Source organism: Narcine bancroftii, chromosome 1, assembly GCF_036971445.1.
Source record: "Narcine bancroftii isolate sNarBan1 chromosome 1, sNarBan1.hap1, whole genome shotgun sequence".
Lineage (NCBI taxonomy): Eukaryota > Metazoa > Chordata > Chondrichthyes > Torpediniformes > Narcinidae > Narcine > Narcine bancroftii.
Genome location: NC_091469.1, coordinates 340,973,540 through 340,997,480, shown reverse-complemented (window position 1 = coordinate 340,997,480; position 23,941 = coordinate 340,973,540). Strand labels below are relative to the sequence as shown.

Here is a 23,941-nt window from a genome sequence, read left to right as displayed (position 1 = left end):
CCGTCCTGGCCAGAGAAGAAACGAGCCTTCCGTCGCGCATGCAGCCATCTTCAGCGCAAACTCCGGGAGATCCAAAATGAGTGGTAGACTAGCCTCGCCAAACGAACCCAGCTCAGCGCAGACATTGGCGACTTCAGGGGTTTTTACGAGGCTCTAAAGGCTGTGTACGGCCCCTCACCCCAAGTCCAAAGCCCGCTGCGCAGCTCAGACGGCAAAGTCCTCCTGTCTGTGTGTAAGGAGACAGGAAATGGAGAGGTGATAGCGGAAGCAGGGGGTGGGTTGAATGAAAGCCAGAGAAGATTATATTAATGCTATTCGGTTGAAGGGTACTCTTCCTTCAATTTATGGTGGTCTCAGTCTGGTAGTGCATGAGACTATGGACAGACATCTCAACAAGAGAATGGGATGGAGAGTTGAAATGAGTGGCTCTAACAAATCAGTGTTAATATCAATACTAAATTAAGGTTAAGCTAAATTTCTTATGAATACGTTTTAAGTAATTTGGGTTTGAAACAGGGTTACACACACACTCATATAATACATTCAGAAGTGATATCTTTTGGAGTCATGATGTCTACAAGCTAGAGGTATGAAGATCACATGATTTCCAAGAAACTGTTACTAACAGCTATTAAAGATTCCAGTAAATGGTCATGTGATTTCAAAGAATTGGAACTGACCTCATTGATGATGCAAATGGTCATATGATTTGGAGAAACACATTGTTAAATTCAGACATTTTGAATCAGAAGACTGCAGGAGTTGAGAAATCAAGACCCTGTGGCACACATAGGAGTAAAACAGTCATCTCTAGAAGGTGAGGGAGATACTGGTCTGTGCTATATCACAGTAGCTGGAACACCAGTGTTAGATCCTTGTGAAGCAAAGGGTTGAATTACAGTACCAGAATAGGTGCTGTTATGTGACTTCTAACTAAAGGGAACTACAGAAATAAGTGGATTTTGAAAGGGTGGCCACTTCTCAACTGCTCTTTTGAAGATAAATGGTGCAGCCTCGTTAAGCAAAGAAATTCCAGAACTCTTAAGAAGCTAAGAGGGAGTTGAAGATCACCAGTGTGAGAGTTTAAGAAGAAATCTCTTCCTGGAAAAATAGCTCAATAAGAATTGTGAGTTTGAACAGACTAAGGACGGACTGAATTAGTGTTAACACACACTTGATTACTGCTTTAAGCAACAATTTAAAAGAGCATGTTGTTTTGTAATCACTTCTGAACTACAATTTAATAGACCTTCAAGTTCAACATGACTTTAAAATACTGGGTTTTAAAGACTATCTTTTTATACTCAAGTTTAAACTGAAATTGTTTGGACTTTAATACACTGACACATTTATACAATTACATTTACGGGGGGGGGGGGATGTTTAAGCTTAGAGTTAAGTAAGTTTAGAGTTAAGTGAGAACTGTTATATGATTAAATTTAATAAAAGCTATTATTTTTGAATTTACTACTGTCTGGCGAATCTTCCATCATTGTTCCTGTGGTAGGACTAACGGGGCTGGTTAGTTCGTAACAGTGGCCACTAGGAGACCCACCCTATTGCAGTGGACAGACTGAAGTGGTCAACAAAGTGACCACCCAGTCTGCGACCAGTTTCTCCGATGTAAAGGAGACCACAGTGGGAGAACTGAATGCAGTTGATGACCACTGCAGATTTACAAGTGAAATGTTGCTTCACTTGGAAGGACTGTTTAGGGTCCCGAATGGTGCTGAGAGAGGAGGTGTGGGTGCAACTGGAGCATCTCCTGCAGTCACAGGGATAGGTCCTGAGAGGATTAGTGGGGAGGGAGGAGTGGACAAGGGAGTCATGGAGGGAGCAGTTCCTGCAGAAGGCAGAGAGGAGAGGGGAATATATGTCTGGTGGTGGGATCACTTCTTTTCTTCTTTGGCTTGGCTTCGCGGACGAAGATTTATGGAGGGGGTAAAAAAGTCCACGTCAGCTGCAGGCTCGTTTGTGGCTGACCAGTCCGATGCGGGACAGGCAGACACGATTGCAGCGGTTGCAAGGGAAAATTGATTGGTTGGGGTTGGGTGTTGGGTTTTTCCTCCTTTGCCTTTTGTCAGTGAGGTGGGCTCTGCGGTCTTCTTCAAAGGAGGCTGCTGCCCGCCAAACTGTGAGGCGCCAAGTTGCACGGTTTGAGGCGTTATCAGCCCACTGGCGGTGGTCAATGTGGCAGGCACCAAGAGATTTCTTTAGGCAGTCCTTGTACCTTTTCTTTGGTGCACCTCTGTCACGGTGGCCAGTGGAGAGCTCGCCATATAATACGATCTTGGGAAGGCGATGGTCCTCCATTCTGGAGACGTGACCCATCCAGCGCAGCTGGATCTTCAGCAGCGTGGACTCGATGCTGTCGACCTCTGCCATCTCGAGTACCTCGACATTAGGGGTGTGAGCGCTCCAATGGATGTTGAGGATGGAGCGGAGACAACGCTGGTGGAAGCGTTCTAGGAGCCGTAGGTGGTGCCGGTAGAGGACCCATGATTCGGAGCCGAACAGGAGTGTGGGTATGACAACGGCTCTGTATACGCTTATCTTTGTGAGGTTTTTCAGTTGGTTGTTTTTCCAGACTCTTTTGTGTAGTCTTCCAAAGGCGCTATTTGCCTTGGCGAGTCTGTTGTCTATCTCATTGTCGATCCTTGCATCTGATGAAATGGTGCAGCCGAGATAGGTAAACTGGTTGACCGTTTTGAGTTTTGTGTGCCCGATGGAGATGTGGGGGGGCTGGTAGTCATGGTGGGGAGCTGGCTGATGGAGGACCTCAGTTTTCTTCAGGCTGACTTCCAGGCCAAACATTTTGGCAGTTTCCGCAAAGCAGGACGTCAAGCGCTGAAGAGCTGGCTCTGAATGGGCAACTAAAGCGGCATCATCTGCAAAGAGTAGTTCACGGACAAGTTTCTCTTGTGTCTTGGTGTGAGCTTGCAGGCGCCTCAGATTGAAGAGACTGCCATCCGTGCGGTACCGGATGTAAACAGCGTCTTCATTGTTGGGGTCTTTCATGGCTTGGTTCAGCATCATGCTGAAGAAGATTGAAAAGAGGGTTGGTGCGAGAACACAGCCTTGCTTCACGCCATTGTTAATGGAGAAGGGTTCAGAGAGCTCATTGCTGTATCTGACCCGACCTTGTTGGTTTTCGTGCAGTTGGATAATCATGTTGAGGAACTTTGGGGGACATCCGATGCGCTCTAGTATTTGCCAAAGCCCTTTCCTGCTCACGGTGTCGAAGGCTTTGGTGAGGTCAACAAAGGTGATGTAGAGTCCTTTGTTTTGTTCTCTGCACTTTTCTTGGAGCTGTCTGAGGGAGAACTGGATGCAGTTGATGACCACTGCAGATTTACAAGTGAAATGTTGCTTCACTTGGAAGGACTGTTTAGGGTCCCGAATGGTGCTGAGAGAGGAGGTGTGGGTGCAACTGGAGCATCTCCTGCAGTCACAGGGATAGGTCCTGAGAGGATTAGTGGGGAGGGAGGAGTGGACAAGGGAGTCATGGAGGGAGCAGTTCCTGCAGAAGGCAGAGAGGAGAGGGGAATATATGTCTGGTGGTGGGATCACTTAGTAGGCGGAGAAAATGGTGGAGGAAGATGTGTTGGATGTCGAGGGTGGTGGGGTGGTAGGTGAGGGCAAGAGGAATTGTAGAAGGTTGTGTTCATAGAATAAATGTAGAAATGCAGAAAGTCGTGTTTATAAGATAGCTATAAAAATCATTTATAAGAAAACCAGCACAAGTTTTACTCACTCAGAAGCTTCCAGAAAACAGGTTATAAGTTTAAAGCCAACAAATCTCCCAGACAGAAATCAATTCTCACCTCTTCTACAGAACCCCCCCAGGCTTCAGATATCCTGATGCCTGCCTGATTACTTTAACACAATTTCAACTAACTAACTAACTGAGTCAATGAGCTGTCAAAATGCAGCCCATTCATAAATTGGTTTCCTGCCCAAAAGCAGCTGATTGAGTTACTACCTGTCAGATGTGATGTAAATTGTCAAAGGCTGCAGTGAACGTCCAATAACACTGAAGGCGCCACTCAGTCCCTGGTTGACATTATTTCTGTCCAGAAGTTTTGGCTATCATTGTCAATTTTAATAATTTAAGATTAGTGTGAAAGAAACTATTTGCTTGTGTTAACTGAAAACCAGAAATCAGGCAGGCAGAGAACGGATATTGGTGTGTACTGAGAGCAACCTTTCCAGATTTTTGTATACAAGAAGGATGTCCCTTAATTACAACTTGCACATGAGATCAAATGACTGACAACAAACTATTTCCCTGTCTTTAGGAAGAGGATATGCAAAATGTAAAACATAAGTTGTAACAATATGTTCAAAGAAATGATATCCAATTTGTATGCAGGAAAATGCCTGAAATATTGTACCCTGTGACTGTGTTCTTTGAATGAGACTAAACAGTCTGAGTGAGGTGACCTTGTCTACCCACCACTAACGACTGCTCATTCCCTCTAGCATTATTTGAATAAAGTCTGTTTGAATTGTACTCTGAGGCTTGGTTGTACTTTTTGTACCTTGACAGGTGTGCGGCTGTTACATTGGCATAGTTATCAATCTCTCACTGGGCAAATCACCGCATATGTTGTAAACGGCCACAAGGACACTGGAACATCAGACGGAGCAGCAGTGCACCTTCGGGACCATTGAGCCCGAATTCCTTCACTGGCCCAGGGTAACTGTCCCTCATAAGAGGTTGATCTGGTTCCCTGCCGAGAGAAAAAGAACCAAAGCACAAGACACTACCTGAGGTGAGATGAGCGTATGTTGAAATGAGATGAGTTTACATCAATACGAGAAGAGTTTATGTTGGCAATGATGAGATTATGTTGAAATAATATGTTTACATTAATACGAGAAGAGTTTATGTTGATAATGGTGAGTTTATAAGAGAATTAAGAAACTGAAGATGTTGATGATAATGGCTGAGCTCTACTAGTATTGAAAGAAACGTATACGTCCCGCCATCGCATAGTCTGTAGCCGGCAAATTGAGAAAGCACTCCTGGCAGTTGAAGGTACATGTGGAAGGGTACATTCTGACACTTGAGTATCGTTTTGGGCAGCTGGTTGCTTCTCAATCAGGTCTATTTAAACTACATGGACACACATTGCTTCAACACAGTAAATTACAATACTTGACGAGTCGGTATCAGGTTACCTTGGTAGCTTGCTTCAAATTCTTCCTGTTAAGTGCAAAGGTCAGTTGGCAGATGACTCAGCCAGATTTGGTACACCTTGCCATGAGAGATACCGTCTGACATCTATTCGGAAAACAGGCTGGGAACATGGGGGCAGGCTAAGGATAAGAACAGGGATGTGCAAACAATGTGCCACATCAATCCTAACCATGGTAAACACAACCATATCCTGTCAGTGGTATTAACTAAGAAATGAAACATGGCCAGCAGGAGGGACGTACAATATTGGTACAATTGCCAACGCTGAACAACTACTGTGGTAAAAAGGCACCTCTAAAAATTAGAGAATGGAAGGAGGAGGGTCACAAAAGGTGGGATGAGAAAAGGAATAAGAATTGGAGGATTAACACAAGTAGAAGAAGCATAGCAGTTAGCACTCAAAATGGACAACATAAGACATGGCAGGTATTGCAGTCAGAGTGCAACTGGCATAATAAGCAACAACAAAAGAGAGGTAATGAATATAAAAACAGGTGCTTAATGACCAATAAGGTAACAAAGAACCAAAATAATCTTTTGGAAAACGCTATGTCAGATATAGCAATCCTATTTAACCAAGGAAGAAGAGTCACTAGACTCCCGGGGACACCCCCCTCCACCATATGCGCCTCCCCACCCCCAAAACCCAAACCACCCCATCCAAAGACAGGTCCCAATTCCCACAACCCCAATCCTGTCTACTCCACACGAAGAGAGAGGTGAGGATTCTGTGAGGGTTGAAACAGAGAGAACCAATTTAAAGTAAGATTCTAACAAGCCACACAGGCTCCTACCAAACAGATCAGTCCCCAATCCAAGGGCAGGCCGTGGGAATCAGCCCGACACTATGGAACTATATATCCCCTGAAAGTCACAAGAAATGATGCTCATTTCACAAAACGCTCCTGACAGAAAGATGGACCCAGTGAAATTTGTTAATTACATCTGGTCCACAATGACCATGAATGCAGCATGACCCCATGAGAATTAAAAATGGAAAAAGGCAATGGGTGGGGGCGCTGCACCCATTATAACCTTCAATACGCCAGTATAAATACATAATATCAAACAGGGTCAGGTTAACTGTATACCTTATTGGCTTGTGGAATCCCTGAAGCACCCTATCAACATGGGCAAAGTACTAGCATGCAAACCTAAAGAGTCTGCCACTGACTTTTGGGAAAGGTTGACTGCAATCTACAGAACAAATGTTGGCGATCAGACCTACAACAATGGGGGAACCTCACCACAATTTAATCTCGTACAAATGCAGACCCTACCTGATAGGACGGCCTCATTAATAAAAACCAATCTTGACTGGGCAGATAATACCAGAGAGCAACAGTGACATGCAGTGCTTGCTTTCTGACCCAAACAGCAAAGAATTTGAGGCTCCTGCAACACCAAAGCTCAAATATGAATTTCCCATTTTCCCGCTAGAAACCGACCCTGATAGCCTAGCTGCAAATAACAACCAAGACACACTACTGCCAGCAGCTTTCAGATACTATTTCAGAAGATTCAACAACCTGCACATAAACGACAGGACTGGAAATCACCCCCCCCCCCCCCCCCCCCATGCCAACACGGTACAGAAACGACCAGGCTCTGGTCCCCTGGTATAACGAACCACCAGATAGTTATCCCAGACCCAGCCTCTATGGACCTTCAATTACCTGTTTCAGATGTGGAGGAAAGAGTCACCAGCACTGCCCCACTCCATCAGAGGATCTGAGTATCCCACAGGGCAGACAGGCTCCCTTCACCTCTCACAACCCTTTCAGGCAATGACTGGAGCCCGACACGTCTTCCCCAATGTTTCCCTTAGTAGCAAAGGGTGACAACAAACCAATTGTTCCAGGGTTTCCCCATCCCATTTCTAATCAATGCAGTAGCAACACTCTCCACTCTGGATCACGAACAAAATGAACAATACCACTTCCCTGTCTCAGAGAAAACAGTCTGCCTTTCAGGATTGGAAGGTAAAACCAAACAATATTGTTCTACTGACACCATTACATACAACAACACAAAACATTGCCTTCCTTTCCCTATCACCCATGGGCTGGGATACAACCTCTCAGGCATGGATGTCTTCATCCTGGGTGCAGATAAGACGGAGATGGAATCATTCTTACCACCCATTATGGAGCTAAATTCCCTCCAAAAGTTTTCTAATTCAGCACTTCTAGGCTCTTTATTTCCATTCTCAACTAAGTTAATAGATAATCCAATTGTTAAATATTCTATGAGAATTTGACACAATTTAGAAAACATTTTGCATTTCATAATTTTTTTCTCTCAATTCCTATTGCATCCAATCACTTTTTTCAACACTCTTTACAAGATGATATCTTTTGAAGCTTTAAGGATCTGTTCATTGATTAATATTTTGCATCATTTGAACAGATTATTGTTAAATTTAACTTGTCCAAATTTCAATTCTTGAGATATTTGCAAGTCTGGCATTTTCTTGAATCACAAGTTTCTAATTTTCCAAGAGAGTCTAAATCAAATTTTGTAGATGAGTTTATTTAGCTTGATGCCTTCTTGTAAAGGTTTAATATCTATTATTACAAGATATTGCTATGTTTAAAATCAGACTTCGTTAGTCAAAATCAAAAATGCTTGGGAACAGGATTTAAATTTAACTATATCGGATATGGATTGGGACACAATTCTTAAGTTGGTTAATAGCTCTTCATTAGGTGCTCGACATTATCTATTACAATTCAAAGTGGTACATAGAGTGCATTTGTCTAAGGCTAGATTGTCTCACTTTTATTCCGATATGACTCCCTGGTGTGACAAGTGTAAGAGCAGAGAAGCGTCATTAATTTCTATGTTCTGGACTTGCCCTAGTCTAGAAAAATACTGGAAAGTCTTTTTCCATACTCTATCAAAAATTTCAATATAGATTTAACATGAACCCTTATGTGGCCTTCTTCAGTACAATGGGAGAGAATGATTCTTTATCTCTGGTTCAGAGGCCGTGCTATTTCTTTTGACTCTCTTTTGGCGAGGCCCATATCATCTTATTGAATTGTACCTTTTTTGTTTGTACAAGTTCTTTATTAAAATCAATAAAAGTATTTTTTTAAAAAGATGGAGGAATTGAATGGAATGGCATTCTTACAGTGGACAAATTCGAAGAGGTGTAGTCGAGGAAGTTGTGGGAGTTGGTGGGCTTATAGATGTCTGTCGAGAGTTTGTCCCCTGAGATGGAGACAGAGATTGAGGAAAGGGAGGGTGTTGCTAGAGATGGACCAAGTGAATTTGAGGCCAGAGTGGAAGTTGGCAGCAAAGTGGATGAAGTCAATGAGCTCATTATAGGTACATGAGGCAGCACCAAAGTAGTCATCAATGTAGCGGAGGAAGAGTTGAGGGGCCATGCGTGTACAAGCTTGTAGCATGGATTGCTCCATGTAGCCAACAAAAAGGCAGGCATAGCTGGGGCCCTTGCGGGTACCAATGGGTACCACTGCGACCTGATCTGCAACATGGATCGATCTGCCTATTCAGCAAAGTTTCCATTAAGTGTAACTGCACAAGTGCATTGCTCATCTCAATACAATGGACAGCACAGAAAAAGGAATCTCAGGGTTGTATCTGAAATCAGCTTCTGCTAACTTTCTTTTTTTAACTGAGAGCACTAAGTGTTTGTCACCATTTCTGGCATCATTAATTTCTGGATTCTTGTACAGTGAACGAAGGTATCCTCAAGCCATTTAAATATCTTCAGTTCATCAACCATAAATTGTATCTTATTACAACACTTTGCTTATGTTGCAGCTGATGAATTCCAATGGAAGGAAAGAGCTTGGAACATCATAAAGTTGAACCTTTTTAGCAGGGCAGCTGAAGATGTCGTGCACTCGTATCTTTTTATAAAACAGGAGACGATCCAGATTCCTGCTGTGGTGAAAGCAAACAAACAGCTGTGTTTCTGCAAAAACTCTTGCTGATTCACAACAGATGCTATACCTAACAGGCTGCAACTCTATTCAGCCTCAAGGCAAAACCAAATTGTTTGCTAAGCTCCAGAAAGTTAAGTTTTGTAACCTTTGTTCTGTATTGGAACAGTGATAATGCTTTATATTATGCAAACATTTCCAATGCTGAAATCACACACATCTTTTTGTTGGTGTCAAATTTTAATGGAGTTTACAAAAAAAATGCACATAGAGGGAAATTATTTTTAGAATGCGTTTGAGATTGTATAGCAGATAAATTGGCCAATACATGAAACAGGACCAGGGATCATTACTGTGCAGTTCAAGAACACGTTAATTGAAAGGATAATGTATTTCTTTGCATAATTTTTATAGATTCTATTCATTATCTACATGTACAATTCAAGCCATATTGTGTACAATGTTTTTAAAGGAGGAGAAATTTGTGGAAGAGGCGGTAGGAAGGAGAATCTATCCTATAACTGAGTTGTTGGGAGGATGGAACTTTGGGATTTGAGGCTATCCAGACAGATCTTCACTGGATAACAGGAAGCAGCAGCTTAAATCAGTGCTGAGAATGTTGCTTCATTTATATATTCATGGTAAGTCAGGAGATTAAGTGAAAGAATATTGGTGTAGATAAAAATGCTAAGTAAAGGTTAAGTTCAGATCAATTATGAACTTACTGAATGGCAAAGCAGAGCCCTGGGGCTACTTCAACTAATTTGTACAGTTCCATACATAAAAATACAATAATTAAAGCAATACAATTGAAGTTTATGGTTAACAAACATAAATTAGTTGAGGGAAAATGCAGAGGTGTATTTAACGTTCTCTACTGCATAGAGTTCATTACTTCTCTGCAAAACTGCAGCAATACCATAACTATAGGTAACTTTTTAAAAAATGACTAAATACTTTGGAATACTTGTTAACAGTTACATTCATTAGTTTAGCAAGCACCTGCAATGAAATTTTAAAGAGCATTCGAAAACAAGGCATGAAAATAATCAGAATTTATGTGCTGAGAGAGGTGTTTATCATCCAACAAAAGAATCCCCATACCCATTTTGATTGAGAAAAATAAGACACTATCACATAAAGCACATGTTCCGGAACATGACTACTGCCAAGAAAATAGCAAGTACAACAATCTTAATGACAAATTGACAAACAACAGAGGCGAGTGTTATAAATAGATGAGACATTAAAGGTTGCAATTTAATCCCAACAGGTCAGGGAACAGTTGTAAAAACTACATTTATTCTTGCTGTTTGCGCTGTAACCCGAAATCCTAGATTAGATACTTCATCTAAACATGCCACAGTGACTTTTCTATATTTATCCAAGATTTTACCTAAAAATAAATCACATCGATAAAGTCCATTTCTGCAACTGGCATTTTATATTCTCATTAAAGTGACACATTAATTGCAACAATTGGTTTTGATGGTTTAAATAATGATAAAAGGATTTCTTAAAATGTTCACATCAATGCAACTGTCCCATAGCCACATTGTTAAAATTGGCTGCAACCATGTGTCATCTCAAATAACACTTAAATTAGATGCTGTCTGAATGCCAGTGCTTTATTCTATACCCCTTGTTACCTTGCAGTCCAAATAGGGGTTGCACGATTATCTGACTAAATGATCAGATACAAACCAAAAGGCAAGCTAAATTTCATGACACATTCATGACAACAAATTACGATTCTGACTTCATTATAAATGCTCACACCCATTTCAATATTAATTGTCACCAATAAGTGAACCATAGTTTCTAAGAATTAAATATCAATAAACCTTTGATTTTTTTTTGTATTCTGACAATGATCTAGGATCGTTGCTTTTTACAAATGTGACGTTTGCAGTAATGTCCTTTTGGAAAGCAATAGCTTTAGATAAGTTGGTTCAGGAATATAGGATTGCAGTATCTTGTTACTTTCAGTTTGAAACATGATAAAGCAAACACTCACAAAGCCTAGCAAAGTGCACAGTATCCTAGCAAAGTTACAACAAACATTTAAAGGATTATTTGAGAAAATTGTGTGATTAAAAAAAGAAGCCCCACAAATGAATCATTCATAGAAAACTACACAATTACAAGATAATGCAAAAGTGGAGATTTTGCAGCATGAAATTGAATAAATAAGAACGATCCTTTTTTAACATTTCAGAATAATTTATCTCAGTCAGAGAATTCAGAATGGTCAACAACAGGCTGAGTATGCAATCAATGCGGTTTCTAATACCACAAGAACTTGGCCAGAGACTCAAAGGATTTGCCAAATCTTGGCAAAACTATCACGGAAAGATGATAACCCTATCCAATGCATCACAAAACCTCTTAATTTAAAAGTTGTGTTTGAGACGGATCCAGTGGCAAGGAGAGTGAAAGGACCACGAATGGTCAACAAGGGGTAAGGCTCCTTGATTTGGCTGCAAACAGTTCAGATTCCATTTTTCTTGGCTTACTCTTACAAGTCAATTTATCTCCCATTAAAATCTCAGGCAGGGGTCTTCTCACTGTTTGTACACTGACTGGCCTGTGAAGGAAACTTCCTTGATCTGCAATCTTTGGCAGAACAAGCACACTTGATGAGCTTCTTGTGGCACTGTTTCCATGGAAGTTCGAGAAGGCCTTGGGAATGCTAAACAAGATTCGGAATAGCGCAAACAATATACTCTCCTATCAGGTTTGAAGTTTCTAAGAAAAATCAATGCAAAACGCTGAAGTAGAAATTTATAAGTTTCATGAGCTAGTTTGTGGCAACCAGTGAGTTTAGTTCCACACAATATTATTGAAACTCAATATCCAAATAGAAACAAATGAATCACTGACACACAAAATTAAACAATGACTTGGATCATTGTGAGTGACGGTCACTATAATCTATTATCCTATTCAGTAACTTTAGGCCAAAAGGAACCCTTACTTTTTTTGGATTAAATACAGAATCGGCTGACAGATCAGGTTAACACATTAACAAGCCATGAAAGACCTCAACAATGAAGACACTGTTTACATCCGGTACCGCACGGATGGCAGTCTCTTCAATCTGAGGCGCCTGCAAGCTCACATCAAGACACAAGAGCAACTTGTCCGTGAACTACTCTTTGCAGACGATGCTGCTTTAGTTGCCCATTCAGAGCCAGCTCTTCAGTGCTTGACGTCCTGTTTTGCGGAAACTGCCAAAATGTTTGGCCTGGAAGTCAGCCTGAAGAAAACTGAGGTCCTCCATCAGCCAGCTCCCCACCATGACTACCAGCCCCCCCACATCTCCATCAGGCACACAAAACTCAAAATGGTCAACCAGTTTACCTATCTCGGCTGCACCATTTCATCGGATGCAAGGATCGACAACGAGATAGACAACAGACTCGCCAAGGCAAATAGCATCTTTGGAAGACTACACAAAAGAGTCTGGAAAAACAACCAACTGAAAAACCTCACAAAGATTAGCGTATACAGAGCCGTTGTCATACCCACAGTCCTGTTCGGCTCCAAATCATGGTCCTCTACCGGCATCACCTACGGCTCCTAGAACGCTTCCACCAGCGTTGTCTCCGCTCCATCCTCAACATTCATTGGAGTGACTTCATCACCAACATCGAAGTACTCGAGATGGCAGAGGCCGACAGCATCGAATCTACGCTGCTGAAGATCCAACTGCGCTGGGTAGGTCACGTCTCCAGAATGGAGGACCATCGCCTTCCCAAGATCGTGTTATAAGGCGAGCTTTCCACTGGCCACCGAGACAGAGGTGCACCAAAGAAGAGGTACAAGGACTGCCTAAAGAAATCTCTTGGTGCCTGCCACATTGACCACCGCCAGTGGGCTGATATCGCCTCAAACCGTGCATCTTGGCGCCTCACAGTTCGGCGGGCAGCAACCTCCTTTGAAGAAGACCGCAGAGCCCACCTCACTGACAAAAGACAAAGGAGGAAAAACCCAACACCCAACCCCAACCAACCAATTTTCCCTTGCAACCGCTGCAACCGTGTCTGCCTGTCCCGCATTGGACTTGTCAGCCACAAACGAGCCTGCAGCTGATGTGGACATTACCTCTCCATTAATCTTCATCCGCGAAGCCAAGCCAAAGAAAGAAGAGACAAATGTAAATGCAATTATTCATATTTTAACATCTGCTGGCAAGGTACTATTATAACTGAATAACTGTTTCAATATTCGTTATGGAAGTGAGATACTGACTGAATGAATCTGTGGTAACACGAATTTTTGCAACCAGGAATCAACTCACCATCCTATCATTTAGTTCTAGTCTGGAAAATATAAAAATGGAAGAGAACAGTGGTGTTTCGAAGCATATCCACATTACAAAAGAGGCACAGCAGTTTTATAATGGATAATTCCTTGGTGCCTGTACAAATGCACCTAAGACATTGTGAAAAGTGAGGAAAGAAATTGCTGCTACACTGGCAGAAATATGTGTATCATCATTAGCCATATGCGAGTTGCCAGAGGATTGGAGGGAGGTTGATGTCATGTGTCTTCCTTTCAGGGGTGCAAGAACAAGCCTGGATATTATAGACCAATGAGCCTAACATTAGTGAGAAAATAGCAAAGCCAATGCTGGTGTGGAAGCAAGAGTGGAGGAACATCATTCCTCCGCAGGGTCCTTCTATTGTCCTGGGATGCTGACAGCCCCGTGCAGTTTTTAAATGCCCTGTAAAATGGGTCAACATCTTGGAAACGTAAGAGTTTCTTGACCAAGATGACACTGCCCATGATTGGCAGTTCCGGACTCCCAGGGATCAGCGGACTGGATAAGGGCACCAGAAGTGAAAGAACAACCCCAGCACTGAGGTGGAAAAGCCTGGGAGACGTCCCTATAGGGAAGGTAACCAAGGATATGGACCAGGCAGGGACTCAAATGGCTGAAGGACTCACACAGGCTGTAGCTGCTGGAGACCAGCTCATGGGAACCAGGAAAAAGGACTGGGATTCATGAGGGTGCCCAATGTTGAAAGAAGCTCACAAAGAGCAAAGAGGATTTCCTGATGGTATTGGAGAGTGGGATTCAGAAGTGCTGGTGGTGAATCCATGGAAGGGACTCTTGTATGCTCCTCTTTCTCTTATTGTTAGGGGCTCCAGGCTAGGCAAGTGGCACCTGTGTGTGTCTTTATGTCAGGGAATAGTTCACAAATTTTGTGCATTATTAAATTTTGTGCATTAGGGCATGACAATAAAAGCATCTCGTTAATGGAAGGGGTTCTGAGAGAAAGGGTTTACATACACTTGAAAAGAGAAGGACCAATTATGGTCAGCCAGCATAGCTTTTGTTTGGGAAATTGTGGCTCACAAATTAGCTAGAGGATGGTAATAGAAGGTTGTTCAGATTGGAGGCCGTAACCAGTGGTCCACCACGGGAATTAGTGCTGGTTGTTGTTTGTTACGGATATAAATGATTTGGCTCAGAATGTAGTTGCCAATGGTTAGTATGTTTGGTGGCATAATGCACCAGGAAGGTATTCCAAGATTACAACAGGATCTAGATTAGCCATTCTCAAAGGGGGCCCTGCACCTCCCTTGGGGCCCATAGCAGACTTTTCCCTGAGGTGCAAGAGGCTGGAGTGTTACCTCGCTGAGGTACACAAAATCAAGAGGATGATAGAAAAGATGAACGGTCAATCTTTTATTCCAAAGACAGCGAGTCTAAAATTAGAGGCCATAGATTTACAATGAGGGGGAAGAGATTTAAAAGGGATCAGAGGGGCTATTTTTCACTCATAATAGGTACATGGAATGAGCTGCCAGAGGGACTGGTCAAGATAGGTGCAAGTGTAATATTCAAAAGACATTTGTGGATAGGTTCATGGATAGGAAAGTTTTAGAGGGATTTGATCCAACTCAGACAAATGACTCTGGAAGGCAACTTGACCAGCATGGATGAGTTGGGCTGAAGGGCCCATTTCCATGCTATAAAGCTTTATGATAATCCTATTCATCGTGCAAAAAAAAAAGAGCACCTTACAATGCTCAAGAGCATCGAAGGCTGGCACAAAGAATTCTCAACTACTCCATCTGCATCTTGGGGAATGCTTTGTGGAGGTGCAGAATGTCTTCCAAAGAATCTCCTGCAGAGATCAGATTTTAACTGCATCATGAATGTTCCGTTTCAAATTGAATTTTATTTCAAATCTCAACTGTAGAAAGTCAATGCTGTCCAAACACAGAACTGCCAAAAATTCACACATTGTAGGTAATCTCAATGTTAATCTCAAGTTACATGCAAAATAATAAAATAAAAAATATCAAGAGGCATTATGATTAGAAGTTTGGAAATCCCCAGCAAGGAACAGAGTCAATTCCTATCAGGCTTGGAAAGTTTGTTGAGTAATATCCAGTATTGGAAGCCTGTGTGCAACTTATTTTGACATGGAAAGCCGGTATGAACACAGTGTTATACACAAGCTGAGATCCAGATGTACAGGAATAATCAAAAAAACATGGGGAAGTCTTTGTCTATTTTCTTGAAAAATGTTCCTCATTGAGGACTACGTCTTCACCATGACCTGGTTTGTCAGTCCATTTGGAGGTTCACGATAAGTCTTTGCAACTAGTTCATTGGGTAAAGAAGAACCTTTCTTCACCCTGTCGGTCACTCTCTTACTTAAGACCATTGCCCACCACCACCCATGATTGTGAGTCCAAATGTAAAAATATTTGTTCAAATGCATAATGACATGTAGCAACTGAAGATTTCTCTTTGAAATGAGTGCTTTCCATACACCAGTGATTTTCAACTTTTTTCTTCCCACTCACATACCACTTTAAGTAATCCCTATGTCACTGGTACTCTGTGATCAGTAAGGGATTGCTTAAGGTGGTATGTGAGTGAAAAGAGAAAGGTTGAGAAGCACTGGCATACGTGGATAATACAATAACTGAATACCATTTGTCTGGAATGCTGTGAAGAACTGACTGGCTGTAAATTAAATCTCATGACCCACTCCTCTTCAGATTGGTACAAAATCCTATGGACAAAACTGTATGGGGAAGAAATGCATTCCCAGTAGTGTAAAACACATACTTTAGTAGTATATGCCAATTGTATTTAACTTCCAAATTTAAGATGAGTGGAACCAAATTTCAGAAATAAAATTTAATGCCCATTGTGCATTCAGGGCTCATGGATTTTGTATTTGAAAATTAATATTATCCGTGATAGTCTGACAAACACAAAAGAAGGATGATAGGGACATTTTAAACCAGATTTATAATCTTGGCTACACAAAAATATTTCCAAGTCATCAAAATTACAACATAAACCAAGTGCACACAATATAGTCTCCGGCACAGGCTTAGGTTAAGGAGCAGTGTAGAAAGGAATCTGATCTCCTAATTCCAGGCATATTTGAATTTCTGCAACAGTACATCATCCTATTAGCTTCCCTCTGAAGCAGATGGATAGTTGGGAAACGTGAAACCATAAAATTACTGCGTAACTTCATTATCTTTTTACAATTGCTTTTTAATTAACCTTTGAGTAATGATGTTTACCTTTAAATTTATCTCAGAATTGCTCTGCTCACATATTTGTACAAATTGGAAATTTAAGTAAGTTGCTCAGAAAAACTGCTGCAAATACAAAAGAAATCGTGTACAACGGGGATTGTGCTGAATATCATTGATTGTGCATCAGTTATGAATGGATTAGATTGAATGAACTGAGGATCAAATGGAAAAATATTAAATTGGATTGAGAGAAAAAGGTCAAGAAGACAGTTAAAAATATAGAATTAAAACACACCACAAGCAATTCACAATGTGATGAAATGAAGCCATACATTTCTCAGCAGGAACGGTTTGTCAACAATGATTGGGTAATATGGCACTTCCATCAATAGTGGATGGATCTCTTCCAATAATAAGTTTAAAAGATAAATAAAGTTCAAGTGAAATAATATCCAAAAGATTAGGATGCTGTTTCCATGAAGCCTTCAGTGGAGTTAGAAATCACCCAGCAACATTTAACAGTTTGCATAGTAATATTAATGAGCACCCGTGGTTTATTTGCTTTTATTTTCACCAAAATCAAGCGAATAATTTTAGCATTTTACATAAATCATACCATGATGCAATCATGGGAAAGAATTCTCTTATGGATAAGAAATGGGAGCACGACAATGTTTCTATTAAATGGCTCACTAACTGCAGGTCTGTGTGTCTTCCATGTGGTTCCTGAGCACGCAATAAGTAACAAACCACTCTCCCACTTGACACTGATGAGGTCTTTCATCCAGAACGTGTTTCTCAGTCAGTCCTAATACTAAGAGATAACACTTCAACTAGTTTTTATGAAGTTTGTTACTAAAAGATTTTCAGATATTTGCTCTAATCAGCAGGTCAGGTCAATCAAACTGAACAATCTGTATTGAGGATCATCCTACCAGTGCTGTTGAAAGGGGGTTTAAAAAAAAAACAGCTTTAAATCAGACAGAATATTTTCCTGGACCATGATCATTTTGGTATTTTTTTTTCTCTCCTTAGGATTATAGTTTTCTAAAGAGATGAAAAATAGACACAGGCCTGTCCCCTGCTGTCATCAGATTTTGGACATTATGTGTATTTTATGAGCTGTGTTCCAATGAGACTTACTCAGACTCTTTGCTGCCATCCATCGAGTCAGCTTTATCCTGTCCTTGTATACGGATCCCAAGGGAGCTTAGAGCACGTAATAGAATACTTTCCATAGCCTCCACTGACAGCTTCTCAAGAACGATGACATGGCAACGACTTAGCAGAGCTGCATTGATCTGAAAGGAAGGGTTTTCCGTTGTTGCACCAATCAGTGTGATTGTTCCGCACTCGACGTGAGGTAGAAAAGTGTCCTGGTGTTGTGAGAAACAAAGCGTAAGTTTTCTTTTTAGCCACTGACAATCGTCTCAGCCAAACTAATAATGAGGCATAAATTTAAAAAAAAACAGAAATTGTAAATCAGGTAATCCAGAAAGAATTATACATTTTTTGCATGTTTGTCTTGCTAAATTATTGCATATGAAAACTTATTTCATAGTGAAGTATTCAGTTTATCTCAGAAAATCTATGGATTAATATGTAGTGTTAAAAAGTGTCTTTAAAAACACATACTGTACATTCCCAAAGTTTCAATCGACAAATTAATTTGTTTACCTGTTGAGTTTTATTGAATCGATGAATTTCATCAAAGAATACGATTGTTTTTCTTTTGAATAGCTTTTGTTCATTTTGAGCTTGTTTTACCACCTCTCGAATATTATTTACAGTTGCACTTGCTGCGGAAAGGCTGACAAATCTTGTACTGTTCTGCTTTCTACTGTTGGCTAAAACATGGGCTAGTGAAGTCTGGAAGAAAAAGTTTCTTTTTAAGTTTATTACATATTCTTGGGCAAACTAAGATAGCACTGAAAATAAAACTTCAAGATTTCAGTCTTAAATTTAGATGGAAGCAATCAGAAATCAACAATTAAAATGAAAACAATTCCACATTAAATAGATAGGCTATTAATAAGGAAATGGGAGATTCTGGAGAGTGTGGTAGAGCACTAAAAACCAAGCATAGCTGAGAAGATATGGATCGTATCAAACTTAACAAAAAGAATAAACATATTAATGAAACTTTGGTCGACTGTCAGAAGGTGAAGGACTTATTTGAGGAGGGGGTGGGGTGAAGGCCATTCCTTGGGGGAGGGGCAGACGTGAAGGCCTTATTTGTGAAGGGTTAAGGCCTTGTTTGTGGGGTGGGGGGTAGGCCCTTGTTCATGGGCAGGGGGGATAGACGAGGACCTTGTTCATGGGGGGCGGGGGGAAGATGAGGATCTTATTTGTGGTGGGGGGGAACAAGGGACTTGTTTATGGTGGGAGTGAGAGACGTTCGTGGTGGGGGGAGGGCAATGGCCTTATACATTGTGGAGGGGGGGACAAGGCCTTTGCTCGTGGTGGGGAGGACGAGGACCTTGTTCATGGGGGGGGGCTTAGGGCTTTGTTCAGGGGAGCTTAGGGCCTTGTTTATGAGGGGGGACAGGGCATTGTTCAGTATGGGGGAGAGCTTAGGGCTTTATTCAATGTGGGGGGAAGGTTAGGGCCTTGTTCAAGTTTGGGGGCCTTCGGGCTTTGTTTATGGAGGGGTAGGGCCTTGTTCAATGGGGGGGTAGGGCCTTGTTCATGGGGAGGGGGGTTGGACCTTGTTCAAGGGGAGCCTTGTTTGATTTGTAAAATTTGTCAAGATCAGTAAAATGAGCTTGGTCTATGGTGTCCTTGCGATTCCCAGTAGAGTGCTCCTCGTCAAATAGAGAAAAGGGTGACCTTTTGAAGATTTTCTTCAGCTCAGCACTGTGTTTGAAATGAGAGGCCAATGCCTACCGATGTTAATAGGACCCATGTGCACATTTGCATCGATTCTGAGGTACAAATGGTACGTGCGTGAGAGAGCACTGGCACGCTTTAGGCACCAGGTGCAAGTCAAAGCTGCTACCTGACACTATCCTCTCCACCCACACCCTCCACCACAGACTTGCATCCAGCAGGTGGGAACAGATGTGACGTGGGCAACCAGATCCATTAACGAAACAAAAACAAACAAAATGCAATGGCCTCACATTAGCTGCAATCTGATTTAAAATGACTGCTTCCTGTGAGTTTCTGTGGAACTCTGCTGCATGTGTGTGGCAATGGAGGGGAATGTTTTGCCTCTCAGCCTGGTGCACCTCCTCCAAAAATACTTGAATTTTGAAATAAATGCAGTAGAACTCAAAGACCATTTCTTATGAGGCAAAGATCCTGTCAGTAATGAAAGCAAACTAAGTAAAATTAATCAAGTTACAGAAAACCAGAGGTGTACGATTCGGTGACCATTGGGGGAATCAGAGGTGGAGAGGGTGAGCAAAGTTTTTGGGAGTCATTATCTTGGAGGATCTTTCCTGGACCCAACACACTAATCGCATCATGAAGAAAAGACATCAGCACCTCGACTTCCTCAGGAGTTTGCGGAGGGTTGGCATCGGAAACCCAGGCAAAATTCTGAATTGGGCGTGGTAGGGAGTGTGCTGTCCGGCTGCACCACGATCTGGTGCAGGGATACCAATACTCCTAAGTGGAAAACCCTGCTAAAGGTAGTGGACATCATAGGCAAAACTCTCCCTGCCATCTAGAACATCTACAGGGAATGCTGCCGTCGGAGAGCAGCAGCAATCATCAAGGATCCTCACCACCCAGTGCATGCTCTGTTCTTGCTGCTACCATCAGGAAAGAGGTATCAGTGCCACGAGATTCGAACCACCAGGATCAGGAACAGCTGACCATCAGACTTCTCAATGACAAACTCAATCAGGGACTCATTACTTACTTTTGCACTTCATTTATTTTTTTTTCTCTCTGTAAAGCATAGTTTGTTTACATTTATTTATTTATTTATTTGTTTACATGTGTAGCTTATGTTCACTTTTGTTTGCACTGGTAATTCTTCCACGCCTGCAGGAAAAAAAAATCTCATGGATGTCTGTGACGTCATGTATGTACTCTGACAATAAACCTGAAATCTGAGTAGACATAATTACATGACTGACAGGCAAATGATAGGAGGGGAATTAAAGGATCGGTTCCTGGGGTGATTTGCACAACTCTGACCACTGAGCTTTTCTGAACTTTGGAAGCCTGCAATAAATGGAACAATTCCCACTTGCTCAGTGCACAACTTGAAAGGACCAGCATTCTCTCTGATGCTACAGTTCAGCGTGCTGGTTACAAACCATTTGTACCATATGTTTTCTGTGGTAACATGCTAACAGGCAGCTCGATGGTGCAACTGGCAGAATTCTTGCCCCACAGCCCCTTACCTCAACTCCTCTCTGCAGGCAGTCTGCATATTCTCCATGACAGCACAAGCCTCACCAGAGTGCTCTGGGTTCATCTTACACCCCAAAGAGCAGGTGGTTGGAAAATTATTTGGTTGGTGTAAACTACCCCTTTATTGAATAAAGTGGAATAAATTGACACATGAAAAGGAGTAGCTTGCATGGAAATGTGGGGGCATGGGATTGGTCTGAGAACCAGCACCAATGGAATGGGAAATACAAGAAATATCCAGAGGCTACTTTGGTGATTGTATTGGAAGTATTCCAATTCAACAGCCAAATTATCTCTGAAATTTTCAAGTGGGAAAGCAAGTTCTTGACATTGGTGGGGGAAGAAAAAAGATGGACTCGTATGAAGCGCGACTTGAACACATCCCATTCTTGGCAGGTGGCATTTTCTTCAGCAAGACCGACTGAATTGGACCCTTGTATAAAAAATACTAGAAAATTTAGATGGTCCATAGAAGAAATTCAACAATTTAAAATCAAGAAAGCAATTTAAATAGGGATGCATGGGTTATCAATCAATCTTAGTTATAACAGATTGCAGTTGTGGTTTGGAGAAGGAGCAGTTAATGTAGAGCAAGAAGTGGGATAGACAAAATAAAGGCCAACAGTGGACCCAAAGTACAGCAAATTTCTTGCATTTTGATCAGGAACATGACAGAAGCAGTAAGCATGATTCTAACATATAGGAGGAATAATTAATCCTTGAATTGTTTTATAGTAATAGTTGCTGAGGGTCAAGATTTATTTGACAAAAAGATCCTTTAAATGCTAATTAATAGTATGTAAACTATTTTCTTGAACTACTGCTTCTTCATTTGACTTTATTTTCTCAATTATATACTGCATCATAACCATGGGTACCATCTCTCTAGCCCCCAAGGGAACTATGACCAGAATATTGATTTAGTCGTATGGTTTCATAGGAACAGCTGATGCACAGGACTGGCCTATTCTCTGAATCTTCTCAACAGCATGTTCAAAATAAGATTCATTGTGGAAGTTTACAGAAAATATCATTATTTCTTGGAATAATCCCACTGATCATAAATTCCTTTCAACTAGCTTGATAGAACAACAAATTTGGAGATCTGAGACACCTTCCATTTGGTCAAACTGTAATGTCAAGCATTCTTTTCTTTTTAAAATATTTTAATAATAAAAGAGCATTAAAGATTGTTGAATATCGTTAAACATTGTTAAGATGTTGAATATTGTGGAACGACGTTAAATATCGTTAAGCCACGCTAACTTTTATGCCAATATTTTGTTAAGAATTAACCACTTAGAATGTTACTTAAAGACTTTTCATAGAACAATAAAGGTGTTATAAATAAAATATTTAAATACAAAACAAATTGTATTTAATATATAAACAATTGAACAATACAATTATACAATGTGCAATACCTTTGAAAATACAGGAAAAAGATTTCAAAGATGAACATAATTCAAAGAATCAACACAATACACATAGGTGATAATGATAGAATATCGAACAAAAGAAAACAAGACCCAACCCAAAAGAAAGAGAAATAAAGGAAAAATAAAGTTAAAATTTCTTTTCAATTGAATTATAAATTTCTTTTTAAAAATATAAGGTATACAATTGTCTTTCCTTCTTATTCTGTAATATTTTTTAATCAAAAGTTGCATTTTTCACAGTTGAGCAAAGCCATTATCCAATATAAAAAAAGAAAATAAAGAAAATCTAAACTAATTAAAAAAGGGGGAAACAAAAAACCCTTATAGCTCAAAACCCCCACCACTAAAGCAAGGTTAGGAAATGATATGTGAAACCTGGAACTCAAGCACCAAAGCAGTTTGACTACCCTAACTCTTTATATCAGTGGTTCTCAACTTTTTTCTTTCTACTCACATCCCACTTTAAGTAATCCTTATGTCATCGGTGCTCTGTGATCAGTAAAGGATTGGTTAAGGTAGTATGTGAGTGGAAGGGAAGGTTGAGAATCACTGCTCCAGACCCAATTGTTACTAAAATATTTTGCTTGAGAAATGGTTCCTTTGAGGTGCCGAAAATACACAAATGTAAACAATGTTTTTTTTGTAATAACCGTAAAATATATATAAATAGATCAATGGGTAAGGCAAGAAACAATCTAATATTTTTTAAAAAAATCCTTAATACTTAAGCATACTTTGACACTTCCAGTGCTCTTGTTCTTAAAAGTAACATTTCCCATGGAAATAACTATTTATGTCTTGCATACACTATTCCTTGAAAATAAAAGACTTCTTTTTCTTTACAACTTAGCAACAGTCTTGAAATTAGTGAAGAAACACTTGGGTTGTATATTCTTATGTCAGATGAAATGGATTAGATAGTTCAATATTAATAAATCCATCAGAGGCCAATTAATAAATGATTTTCAAAAATGTACAGAATGAAACACAATCTCTGTAATATTATTTACACCAACATCATTCCACAAAGTCCATTAACCAATGGAGAGATGCTGCTAGGCACATTTAATATACCTTATATAAGTGTGTAATGGTTGATATGCAAAAGTCAACCTCTCTATTTTTGGCCCAAAAATCTGACATTTTCCAATATATCACATGTAAAAGTCGACACCCCCAATTTTTGGCCCGCCCATCTGAGCTCCTAACACCCGAAATGCACTTACTACCCAGTCTCAGCTGTTCCCCATCCAAGCTCCTGACACCCTGAACCTTTTCTTGACACCCAGTCCTGGCAGAGTTTTAAATTTTATTGGCATACTTCAAAATAAATCACTGTCTGCTCCTTTAACAGGCGTTTTAAAGCCTGTAGAGAGCAAACGGCAGTCAGGCTGAGCAGATGAACTCAGCGGGGGAGCACTGAGACTTTTTTGTTAAGGTTTGGATTTAATACTTGACATACAAGAAGACCCCTGTTTTAGGGTGACATTTTTAAC

At 40.8% G+C, this 23,941-nt stretch overlaps 2 protein-coding genes across 5 annotated transcripts in view; one reads left to right on the top strand and one right to left on the bottom strand.

The window, feature by feature from the left end:
- Positions 1-23,941, bottom strand: part of wrnip1 (WRN helicase interacting protein 1) — a 51,293-nt gene that overhangs the window by 16,894 nt on the left and 10,458 nt on the right. For both annotated transcript variants that reach the window (XR_011348330.1, XM_069909906.1), the window contains exons 2-3: positions 18,316-18,507; positions 17,782-18,014 (exon numbers count right to left, since the gene is read on the bottom strand). Coding sequence is in view for 1 of the 2 variants with exons in the window: in XM_069909906.1 (XP_069766007.1) it covers positions 17,782-18,014; positions 18,316-18,507 (425 nt within the window). In the remaining variant the exon portion in view is untranslated. The remainder of the gene's footprint in view (positions 1-17,781; positions 18,015-18,315; positions 18,508-23,941) is intronic.
- mylk4b (myosin light chain kinase family, member 4b) overlaps positions 763-23,941 on the top strand; it is a 215,784-nt gene continuing 192,605 nt past the window's right edge. The window contains exons 1-4 of one of the 3 annotated variants that reach the window (XM_069909885.1): positions 763-1,126; positions 4,550-4,775; positions 8,996-9,758; positions 17,674-18,036. The gene's annotated coding sequence lies outside the window, so the exon portion shown is untranslated. Of the gene's footprint in view, positions 1,127-4,549; positions 4,776-8,995; positions 18,037-23,941 lie in introns of all 3 variants that reach the window. The other 2 variants (XM_069909875.1, XM_069909893.1) reach the window with 2 other exon arrangements.